Source organism: Aspergillus ochraceoroseus (genome assembly GCF_002846915.1).
Source record: "Aspergillus ochraceoroseus IBT 24754 chromosome Unknown P175scaffold_14, whole genome shotgun sequence".
In the NCBI taxonomy this organism is placed as follows: Eukaryota; Fungi; Ascomycota; class Eurotiomycetes; order Eurotiales; family Aspergillaceae; genus Aspergillus; species Aspergillus ochraceoroseus.
The window spans coordinates 149,409-161,908 of record NW_024468489.1 but is presented as its reverse complement, the minus strand read 5'-3'; the positions used below and the strand labels follow the sequence as shown (position 1 = coordinate 161,908).

General features: G+C 38.2%; 2 protein-coding genes across 2 annotated transcripts; one reads left to right on the top strand and one right to left on the bottom strand.

Annotated features, from left to right (window-relative positions):
* Nucleotides 1–75: 75 nt before the first annotated feature.
* P175DRAFT_0401589 (uncharacterized protein) lies at nucleotides 76–273 on the bottom strand (the record flags this gene model as incomplete). The annotated part of the gene is made up of 1 exon (XM_040892992.1): nucleotides 76–273. A coding segment is annotated over one exon (198 nt), but the record flags the coding sequence as incomplete, so codon positions are not given.
* Nucleotides 274–5,817: 5,544 nt separating this feature from the next.
* On the top strand, nucleotides 5,818–10,573 carry P175DRAFT_0527064 (uncharacterized protein; the record flags this gene model as incomplete). Its single annotated transcript, XM_040899494.1, has 3 exons — nucleotides 5,818–7,749; nucleotides 7,801–10,072; nucleotides 10,140–10,573. 3 exons carry the CDS (start codon nucleotides 5,818–5,820, stop codon nucleotides 10,478–10,480), a joined length of 4,545 nt encoding a protein of 1,514 aa, XP_040748334.1. The 3' UTR covers nucleotides 10,481–10,573.
* Nucleotides 10,574–12,500: the final 1,927 nt, after the last annotated feature.

Sequence of the window (12,500 nt, the reverse complement as noted above, 5' to 3'; positions counted from 1 at the left end):
AACCCTAACCCTAACCCTAACCCTAACCCTAACCCTAACCCTAACCCTAACCCTAACCCTAACCCTAACCCTAACCCTAACCCTAACCCTAACCCTAAACCCTACGGCCTCCCCGTGCGGTCCATATAACATCCCGGCAATGGGTGGAACCAATGCACCACGCCATGTACATGGCTGACGGGCCTGCCACCCTAAACAAATAGATTGGGGCATGCCACATGTATAACAATACTGGAACGGGATATAATCTACCTGGGACCGGACCTGGATTATCTACTACTTGGCAGCCTGGCTATCAGGATGTTGGCATGAATATAACTCATGGTTACCATCCCAGCCACTAGTGGTGTAAATATAATACTGATTTAATTATGTCCAGGCTTCCTGCTTAATGAATTCATGGTTAATTCTGGCCTGCATGGCCCCAGACTGCTGATGAATAGCTGCCGGGGGGTATTGCAGACGGGGTGGAATGGCTGCCAGCACAGGGGCTGCCATGTGGGGGCTACTTCCATGCCTAAACCCGGATCTGGGGGGCACCTGGGACATGAATGAATTGTCTATCTGAATGGACACCGCGCGGGTGACTGGACAGGGGGCAGATGGGGATATAGGTGGTGCTAATTAGGTGGGTGATAGGGATGGTAGTACCTGGGATGTTGAGCTGGGTGCTATAAGGGTTGGTAATGTTAGGATAGGATTAACTAGCTCCTGTACTCCTTACTTAGAATTGCATGTATTATATAGTAACTCCTCTAGATTAATATCCTGGCACTACTACCAGGAATACCTATTAATAGTCCTGTCCAAGTACTAGTCTAATATATACTATTAATATAAAACCCCCTGGACCTCTATATACTACTACATATACTTAAAATTAGCCTTGGTAACCCAGTTAATCTATAGATCTGGACTATCCCATCCCTAGGGCTGGATAATAATAGCTTTACTAGCAATATTATCATGCCTAGTATGGCTACTTTCCTGCCCGTAATCTAATAATGTTCGCGGCCGGCTAATATGAATCATATACTAGATATTAGGGATATTAATCCCCATGCCTAATATACTGGTAGTACTAATAATCCAGATCTAGCTAGCCTGGAACCACTACATGATCCTAGCTTGATCTAATACCACACTATAGTATAGCTCATACCTGATTTCCCGACTAATAGCCTCCACCTGACTCTTGATATTAGCATATATAATAACCTGGCTGCCACAGGCCTGGTGGATGCGTGCCTGGATGAAACTAATTATCCTAGGAATAGTTAACTACTGGTGCAGCTCCTAGGGCACCCCATGCAGCAATATTGGCTGGTGCACGTGATATGCTATGTTTAGATAGCTGGTCTAGCTGTAATATATACCAATCTTACTAGGCTAGTACTAGATTTACTGTAAAAACATGGCTTTACTGGATAGAGGTAATGTGGCTGTTAAATATACTATCTGTATATAGGTACTGGTTAATTAGCCTAACCAGGCTATAGTAGGCTGGAAATCCTTCTACGGGTTCAATATTACATGGTATTTATTAATAATAATCTAATTTAGCTACTACAGCAACCACTGCCGGTTTAAAAATATATAGAAATTAGGGTTCTTGGTGGATTTAGGCATGACTAGCATAATTATAGTTTTATTAGGGGGGTGGTAGCTTTCCTATAATATATAATAGATTCTTAGTATCTAGTACTGCTGCATTAAATTAGCTTATAATAAAATTAATAGAATAATTATAATAATATAACCCCCTAGGGTGGTATATATAGGTAATATAAATAATATGCTCTTCCTGCCCCTAGTGGGCATGATAGTCATGACTAGGCTAGTATTATTCTAGATAGCTTTGATGGCTGGCCCCTGTATCCTGTGGAATATAATCTCTTGCCTAGTTATACACTATAATACCTGCTCTAAATTAGCTGCCTGTAATTATACCTGCTACTAGACCTAGTAGTCTATTACCTATTTCTCTTATAGGTTCTTCTACTTACCTAATATAGGGTAGTCCTCTTGAGTAAACCCTAAAAATTAGTGCTAGTCTATACTAGATACCTGGAATTTTAACTACTATATAGTAGTACTACCTTTAAACTTAGTTACTTCCTAGCTATATATTATCCTAGCTATATAGGGGGTATGGCCGGCCTGCTTATCTATAATATTCCTAATCTTATTAGGATCCTTATCTACCTCTATAGTGGCTATCTCCTACTCCTGCTTAACCTGCATGTTATTCAGGAATATACTGGATAAGTATAAAAAATAATAGTTAATGCTTACTATGATATCCTAATAATAGGTAATATTAAGTAAGTATAATAATCCTATACTGGTCTAGCTCTCCTACTTTAATATCTCGCGGAACTACTTACTAGTCTAGTCCTGGCTGCTGCTGATGTTGGGTCCCCATAATCTCAGGTTATAGTAATGACTGGGGTAGTAGTACGGGCATTAGTTAGTATAAAATACTACTAGCTATTACATAAATAGTAATACTAACTATAAATACTATATAACTAACTTGCCAATTACCTAGGGTAAATACTAGTAAATAATCTTTATATTATTGCTGGCATGGAATCCTTTATAGTATATAATAATAAATACTACTATACTATCCTTAATATATATATTTTAGTGCTAGTTAGTCTTAGTATTTACATGCTGGATACTTAATAACTCTAGGGCTTGCGCGGGTGCCTTACTAGTTAAATACATGGCCACTGCTAGCTTCTCCTTAAACTAGGCCACCTGCTGGAAATACTTCTAGATCTTGGGGCTGCTAACCTCCTCCTGGGTGGTAAAGGTGCGGGCCATGGCAGGTTCCTGTGTGATCTAGTCTAGTAGCTAGCTATGCCCAGCCACAGGCTACCGGGTCCGTGCATCCTGTAAAAAACTCTAGCTAGGGGTAGCTTTAGTAGGGTTGTTAAATAACTAATCCTATAGAATGGCGGGCTATTAATCTAGATTAGGTTAGTATAATAACCCTGCTATGAACTCCCGTGTAGCCCTGATCAAGCTATGCACGAACCCCTAGAACTTACCTATAATAAAACTTATCTTCTTATATAATAACTGCTCTTGTCCTATCCAGGTTACATGCCCGGGAGTAGTAGTGTTATAATAAATCTTTAGCCTAAAGGTCTACTAATCTAGCAATACCTCCACAGGCCTGTGCTGGCCACAGATCATAAATTGCTGGACTATCTAGTCCACTCTAGCTTAGAATGGTATTTCCTAGGTTCAGGGAATCTAGTAGATAAGGGCCACGGGCGGGCTGAGCAGGCTGGATAGTAGGCTAGATAGGGGAAATATAATAGGGGTATTAGGTTTCTCTATATACCCTTTATTAATAATAAATCCTAATTTTTTATCTATAGTATCCCCTATTTATGATCCTTGCTCTGCAGCTGTAGCCTACATGTAAATAATCTTTATGTATTATAGATCTAGCTATAATATTTTCTGTATAAGTATAAAGCACGCTACTTTTAATATCTAGGAAATAATAGGTAGGTAACTCTCAGGGCCCTGCTAGATTATCTTCTCCTGACCTAACACAGTCATGGTGTAGATTAACAGGCTCTTGTACTTGTGGACCTTAATCTTCTAATTTAATAACTTAATGCAAAACTCCAAGCATGCAGTCTTAATTATAGTTATAATAAATAGCTGGACTATAGGGGGCTGATCCTTAACCTCTATAGGATTAGGACTGTGCCAGGATTCCTGCATGATTATCTATTATAATTACTGCCATGTTTTCTACTATTAGATAGTTATAATATACTATAGTTACTACTTTTATGGCCAGTCTATCTATATATAGATAATAAATAGTAAAATTTATTACTATAGCTAGACATAGTCTTAGATACTCTTCTTATCTATATATGCCTGTAATAGCTGGTACAGGGTCTGGTGTAGTATGGTATATATAATAGCTATTTAGATCCTATTCCTATACTATTTTACTATGTGCTGGCTGTGCCAGGCCAGTGACTCTATGATATCCTATACTACGCGCGTGGCACTGCTTATGGGGTCCTCTAGCTTGGGATTGGGAGTGGCTACTACCGCGAGCAGGTCCAGAATATGTATATTAGCTAAATACTGGGCCTAGTAGGTTATGTATAGCCATGGATTGGCATCCTAGAGCTCCCTAGTCTAGATAACCTAGGTAGCTGCCTCCTGCTTGTCTGCTACCGCCCGTGCCTTGATCTCCGTGACCAGCTGCTTGTAGGTAGTGATTGGGATGGGTTGCTTCTTAGGCTGGGGATTATATAATAGGATATATACTAAATAAGAGTTTTTCTAGCTGGGGAATACCTATTACCAGGTAACTAGGTAGAATAATTACTAAAGCTAGATCTACTACTTCTCCTGCTCCCAGGCAGGAATCCCTCTATAGAACTAGTACTAGGTCTAACCATGCACTTCTTTCTAGTAGTTTTGCATGGATTTAATACTAGTAGTAATATATATATATTACTCCAGTCCCTTACTATAGCTATACTAGTATAATAGCCCGTTGGTATAAATAGAGATAATAGGAACTAGTATATCTAGTATACAGGGAATATATAAATTATCTAGCTACTAGATAATCCTCACCTAGCCAGCTATTACCTGAGTAATGGGTTAACTATTCTATAGCTTGAGGAAATACTTCTTCTACAGGTATATTATAACCTCCTTGGGATAAATACCATGCTAGTACTGGTGATATATAATAATTTATAGTATAAGGATCTTATTAAATAGCTAGTATTCTATAATAGAATATAGATAGGTAGTAGCCAGGTATAGATAAAAATATAATATTAGATAGGAAAATTAATAGAAATACTTAGAGGAATTAAAATTTAACTAGACTTTTTAGCTAGACTAGCCCCTAATTATTTAGTTTACTAGTATAACTAATCTATTACTACTATATATAGCCATCTAAGTCTATTCCCTACTAAATTTTTAATAGAACCCTAACTAACTTTAATATACTACTATATATTTACCTAATGCCTACAGGCTCTAAAACTTGGGAATCTATAATTTAAGTAGCTAATCTATATCTAGTAAAAATTTGAGCTATAACATGTAATAGGTTCTATAGGCACCCTACTCCTGAAAATTGAGCCACCCTACAATAAGCCAACCAATCAGCGCTGGTCCTCCACAAAACCCTAGAGCCACCCTAGTAGCCTTCCTCAACCCTTGTGGGATAGAAAAAACTCCTAAATATATAATCTATTACTACCTACTTAGCTTATATTTATATAACTCATACCTATCTAATCATGCCATATCTACCCAATCATGCCATACCTATCTAATCATGCCATATCTACCCAATCATGCCATACCAATCTAATCATGCCATATCTACCCAATCATGCCATACCTATCTAATCATGCCATACCTATCTAATCATGCCATATCTACCCAATCATGCCATACCTGCATAATCATGCCATACCTGCATAATCATGCCATACCTACCTAATCATGCCATACCTGCATAATCTATTACTATCTAACTAATTAATTATTATTATTATTACTAATATTAATTCTAGATTTATCTATTATTTTAAATATATATATCTCCCTATCTACCTATCTAACTACCTATTCTACTACCTATCTAACTACCTATTCTACTACCTTGCTTACTACCTACCTCACTACCTTGCTTACCACCTACCTGACCGCCTTGTTCACCACCTACCTGACCGCCTTGCTCACCACCTACTTGACCGCCTTGCTCACCACCTACCTGACCGCCTTACTTATTATTCAAAATGTCTGCCTTACCTCACTACTTGATCTTCAACCCAACCTATGGAATTCTAGCATGCCAAATCCATAAAATTGCTCTCCATCCAACTAAAATAAATGATCATGTGACTAAGGATCATCATGGCAACCTGCTAGATCTAGCTTCTATTAGGGTCCTAACCCTACAGGCTAGTTTGGAAGCAATTCGCCTAATTGAGCCAATTCAACCTCTGGAATATCTCTTGCCACCTAGGCCAGGTTTTCAATGCAAAAAATGTGGCAATTTAAAGCTTAGTCAGCAAAATATAAGGATTCATATTCGTCAACAACACCAGATTAAGGGTTATTCAAGCCAGGATATTCAGGCAACCAACTGCCTAATTCAAACCCTAGATGGTGATAGCTATATATTTTTAGTTATATCACCTGACCAACCTATTCACCCAAGCCTAACCCTAAAGCGGTCACGCCCTGATTCAATTAGTCAGACACAACCTCAGGCACGCCCTAGGGTTCAGGCATCTCCAGGCATTAATGCAACCCAATTAGCTACCCAGCTCCAGGAGGGGTTTTCATCCAAAATTAATGCTATTCGTGCTGAGCGAATTATTTTGGCTAGTGGGTCAACTTATGAAGCAAATAGCTTCCATCTCCACTCGCAATACCCCACCTTCCTAAACAGGAAGGATTCTGCTATTCTAGAACAATTATTTCTTCTAGAACCCTACCAGAATGAATTCCTTTCTGCTGTAACCCACCGCCTGCTTGTTTTAGGTCAACTTTCTATGGCTAGGACCTCAATTCCAGCCCTAATGGCCTTAAATTCTTTCAGCCAAGACCAACTAGCTATTCGTCCAATGAGAAGGCTTCAAAATCCAGAAAGTTTAAAAAAATATGGCCTTATTTTTCGGGCATTCATTATTTTTTTGATCCAGACCTTCCAGCATCAGTTGCCTGGGGCAACTAACCCTAAATCTAATCTTTATAGATTAGATGGAGCAGATATGGACTTATTAAGCAACTTGACCGCCTTCCTGAATGAGATACCAGCACCTGAAAATATGGCAGAATTAACCCCTAACCCTAGGGCATGGGATGACTGCCTAGATAATTCTGATTCTGAGTCAGATGATGATCACTATCTACCAACCCTACTAGACAGTGAATGGAAGCCTAAATTCAGCAAGGTATTAGTCATGAAGGGGTTAGGGTTAGTAGTTGAATTAGTCATGCAACTACTCAGGCAGCAAACAACTCAACCAACCCAAACCCCATTATATGCCTTTTTCGCCTGTTTTTCACGTGACTATGCACGTGACTGCTTTAAACCAGTTGGTCAGATTAGTCAGCTTTATTCTGCCATGATTAAATGCCACCAATTCACCATCCTATATTGGTTTCATGCTGAAATTCTGCCAACTGACCCTGACCGCTTTGAATATGAGATGCGCCCATTTTTTCAAGATCTTATGACTAATTACCTCACCGCCCAATCAGAGTCTCCATTAGGGCATGTCTTAGGGCTTCGGAATCTAGCCCTATATCTAGTTCGGATGGATTCAGCCCTAGGTGAAGTCAGCCTGGTTGCCCCAGAAACCTTGCGATTTCGGGATATTACAGTTAGCAAAACAAACCTGACCGCCTTCCTAATTCAGTCAATTCAGGAACTTGCCCACCAGCTATCCAATGACCTGTTTTTAGGGTTTTCAAACTTTTTAAGCTTCCAAGCTAACCCCATGACCTTAGGGTTAGCCTCACAATATGAATCCTTTAGTAATACTACTAATAATTTTGGGATTCAGGCTAACCCCATGGGTTTAGGGTTAGCTCAGTTTTTGGTCAAGCTAGCCCTGGCAGACCCTGAATGGCTGGATCTACCAAATTCTACCATTAATTATGCACGGGCCAACCAATATTTAGCAACCTCAGGCACCTTCTTGAAGACCCTATTAGCGGTATGTCACATGACTAGTGGGGCACCAGCACGTGGAACCGAAATTAATCAGGTGATCTGGCGCAATTCAACTACTACCCCCCGAAATATATATCTGGATCCAGCAAGTCAATTATTCCTAATTTGGCTAGGCTATTCAAAAACCTTTTCAATGACTGGCCTAACTGCTGAGGCAATTAGGGTTTTACCCCAATCTCTTTCCTATTTTGTACTAGTCTATTTACTAGTCATTCGACCTTTTGAAGAATTCCTGATACTATCAATCAACCAACAACTGCCTCCTAATGATTATTTGCTATTTTTAGATTGGAAATCTTCTCATCCAATCTCATCCCGAACCTTATCCAGAACCCTAGGATTGCTGAGTCATCGGTTACTAGGGCAACGAATTACAATTAGTCCCTGGAGACACCTGACTAAGGCATTTATTTGTCATGGTCTAAAAATAGACCCCCTAGCCTATTTTGGCAGTGAAGAGGATGAATTTGACCTGGAGACCTTAGGCGCTAAACAAATGCATCACTCAAGGTCACGTGGTCAGCTAACCTATGGCCGTATGGAAACCAGCTTCCTAGGGGTAGCCCCAGATACCCAAAATGCACTAGTGGATTTTAGTCAGCGTTGGCATGCCTATTTAGGCCTAGCGCCTGATCAGCTAATCTTAGGGTCCTTGTTTTACCCTAGATCTAGCTTCCAACCCCAACTACAACCCCAATTGCAACCCCAATTGCAACCCCAACCAGATATCCGAATTCCAATGCCTTTGGCAGAACCCCTGGTCAAGTTTAGGGTTACTAGGCGGTCAGACCATGAACTACCCCAAAACCCTATTTCTATTGGGGAATTCCATGAATTCATGTCATTATATGGTTCAAATTTCACGCCTAGCCTAGATAGGCAGGAGTCAGGTGATGAATTTGATGAATTCCAGCTATCTAGGAAGGATTCACTACCTAACCCTGACCACCTGCCTATTCTATCCCTAGGGGTTTTGGATAGGGTCCTGCAGGATTTCTTCCAGGATAATTCTGCCACTTTTCGGTCACCTAAGCAACGGGAGGCCTTTCATCTAATCATGACTAAGCCATCATATTGCTTTATTGTTCTACCTACTGCTGCTGGTAAAACAACACTATTCCTAATTGGGGCTAGCTTGGCAACTAGTCATACTACCATTATCATTTCACCACTGATATCACTAAAATTGGACCTCCAAACCAAAGCAACTGCCTTAGGCCTCCAACCAATCCTATGGGATGTGTCATGTGATATGATGTCATCAAACCTGGTTCTTATTCAAATTGAGCATGTGGTTGACCCCAAATTCCTAGGGCAGGTTCAAACCCTAATCCAACAACATAAATTGGATCGAATTATTTGGGATGAATGTCACATGATCCCATTAAGTCAGCATTTTCGTCCAATTATGCATAGGGTTAAGCAGGTTATGCAGTTGCCAGTTGCTATGGTATTTAGTACTGCCACCCTATCTAGCCCTATTCGGCAGGCGGTGATGGATATGTTTGAATTACGTCAATTTTTTGGGGTTATTCCAAGCATCCAGGATGACCTAACCCTAAAAAATATAGAATATGGGGTTATTGAAATTCCAAAAACCCTAAACCCTACTAAAACCCCTGGTTTTCTGCTAGACTTTATTCACCGCTTTGAAGCAACCCGCCATGACCAGTTGCCTCAGGCAGCTACTATTATTATCTTCTTTCTATCTAAAAGTAGCCTGAGGCAGTTTTATGAGGCATTTAGGGTTAAAATTCCAGCCCTAGCTTGTTTCCATGGGGATATGTCAGATGCAATAAAGCTGGCAGAATTGGCCAAATTCAAAAGCGGTGAAGCACGGATCCTACTAGCAACCCCTGGGGTAGGGGCTGGATTTGACTTTGATCACGTGGATCTAATTATTCACTACCAGGGGTCATATTCATTCTCGGATTTTATGCAAGAATCTGGGCGGGCTGGGCGGAATCCTAGGCGGTCAGCATGGTCATACTGCCTAGTTCGGTCATATGACAGGCAGAATCGAGTGAATGACTCAGCTAACCGCCTGGAGTTTCGGAAATATTTGAATGAGCAAATATGTCGCCGGCGGCCAATCTCTAGGAACTTTGCCCTCAGCCCTATTGAGTCATGTGATCCTAGCTGGGCCCAATGTGATCTATGTCAGTCACGGGATAGCCAGTCTAACCCTATTCGGCAGGCGGTCAAGCAATATTATCAAACAGCTGCCCAGCAAATTGAATTCCTAGGAAGGGTGGTTAAATTATGGCAGGAAAGTTACTGTCTAGTTTGCTTTTTAAAATGGGATAGTAAGTTTTTATTTCTTTATTTATTTCTTTCCTAATTAGGAAGTTTATTTACTAATTTAAACTTTAGGATCTAAATTACTAGATCCTTCTATATCTACTAGGATTTTTGCCCATTTATTTGAAAATTGCCCTGAAAATGCTACTTGGGTAATTCAACTTGAGCAATTTAGGGCTTCTTTGGGTAACCCTATTCCAGATACATGCTGTTTTAGGTGTTTTCTACCTACTAAGGTTTGTAAGGGTCCTAATGAAAGTAATAAAGGTCTCACATGCCTAGCACCTGACCTAGTTGCATTATTATGGATCCTAACAAAGCAGAATTTAGATCAAATTCATGCAAACCCTACTAAATATTGGAGGGTTGAAATTCTGCCTGAAAATCTAGGCAACCAGACCTTCCTAAAATAGAAATGGGATCTAGATACTGAAATTACTGAAGGAGCCCTTTATTTCTACTACTTTTTTCTAAATATATCTAAATTACAGCCAAAAATTATACAGGGCCCTAATATAGTTTAGATTTATTTTATTTATTTTATTTATTTTATTTATTTTATTTATTTTATTTATTTTATTTATTTTATTTATTTTATTTTATATTTCTATACTAGCTACTATTGATATTTTAATTTTAAAAAATGTGGCCTGAAAAATAAGGCATTAATAGTTGCTGCCTAGTAAATAAGGCACCTATATGGTTGCCTGACCCATCTAGTTAACCCTAGGGTATTAGGGTTACCTAAATAGGTCTAGACTACCCGCAGCTTGGCATACCCCATCAAAAAAAACCTGTTTTTTTCTTTTGACTTTCTACCTTCCTAATTAGGGAATTTTCGATTTTTTTTTAAATATTATAAAATTCTACTTCATTAGCTATCTAGATATCTAATTTTTATTAAAAAAGACCTAGAATTCATGATTTTAGGGGGGGGTATCGTATCAAACCCAATACCCCCCCCCTAGAAACCCTAAATTTTTGCAGAGTACCCCCCCCGGTATCATGACAGAATAGTAGTAGGACCTTCCTATAAATTAAAATCCTTAATACTACCTAAATACTAACTACTATTCTAGCTTATCTATCTAAATATCTAATATATAATTATGGATGGCCCTATTCTGACCCTACTTAAAATAATATACTACTACTAAACTATTTAATATACTTACTATAATCTCTTACTCTTCCTCTAAATTAAAATATTTTCCTTAAATTATATATAAACTTACTAATAAAACCTATATAATATTCTTATATTTAATTATAATTTAATAATTAATCCCTAATATCTATAGTATATATATATTACTACTAATATTATATATTTACTATAGGCTAACCCTAAATAATTAAATAGTAAAATATATATAATATTATTATAATATATTCTTAATCTTCCTATAAATCTGCTGTAATTAATAAAATACTGCCTAGATCTTAATCCCTTGCCCATTAATAGTTCCCTACCTAAAAAATACTATAATTAATATAATTTAATATATATCTATAATATAGGACTTAATAGCCTGCTAATTTCTCTTATTAGGGAATACTACCTAGCCTTTAACTATCTAGCTATATAAATGCTGCTTAAATATGTTATATATAGCCTCCCTATATGATCTATATAATATCCTGGTAATAAATAGAACCAATATACCATGCTATATATATGGCTGACGGGCTTACTACCTTAAATAAATAGATTAGGGCATGCCATATATATAATAATACTAGAATAGGATATAATCTACCTAGGACTAGACCTAGATTATCTACTATTTAGCAGCCTGGTTATTAGGGTGTTAGTATAAATATAATTTATAGTTATTATTCTAGCTACTAGTAGTATAAATATAATACTAATTTAATTATATCCAGGCTTCTTACTTAATAAATTTATAGTTAATTCTGGCCTGCATGGCCCTAGACTACTAATAGATAGCTGCTGGGGGGTATTATGGATGGGGTAGATTAGCTACTAGTATAGGGGCTGCCACGCGGGGGCTACTTCCATGCCTAAATCTGGACCTAGGGGGCACCTAGGATATGAACAAATTATCTATCTAAATAGATACCACGCGGGTGACTAGACAGGGGGTAGATAGGGATATAGGTAGTACTAATTAAATAGGTAATAGGAATAGTAATACCTGGGATATTAAGCTAGGTACTATAGGGGTTAGTAATATTAGGGTAGGACTAACTAGCTTCTATACTCTTTACTTAGAATTACATATATTATATAATAACTCCCCTAGATTAATATCCTAGTACTATTATTAGGAATATTTATTAATAATCCTATTTAAGTACTAGTCTAATATATACTATTAATATAGAACCCCCTGGACCTCTATATACTACTATACCTGCTTAAAATTAGCCTTAGTAACCTAGTTAATCTATAGATCTGGGCTATTCTAC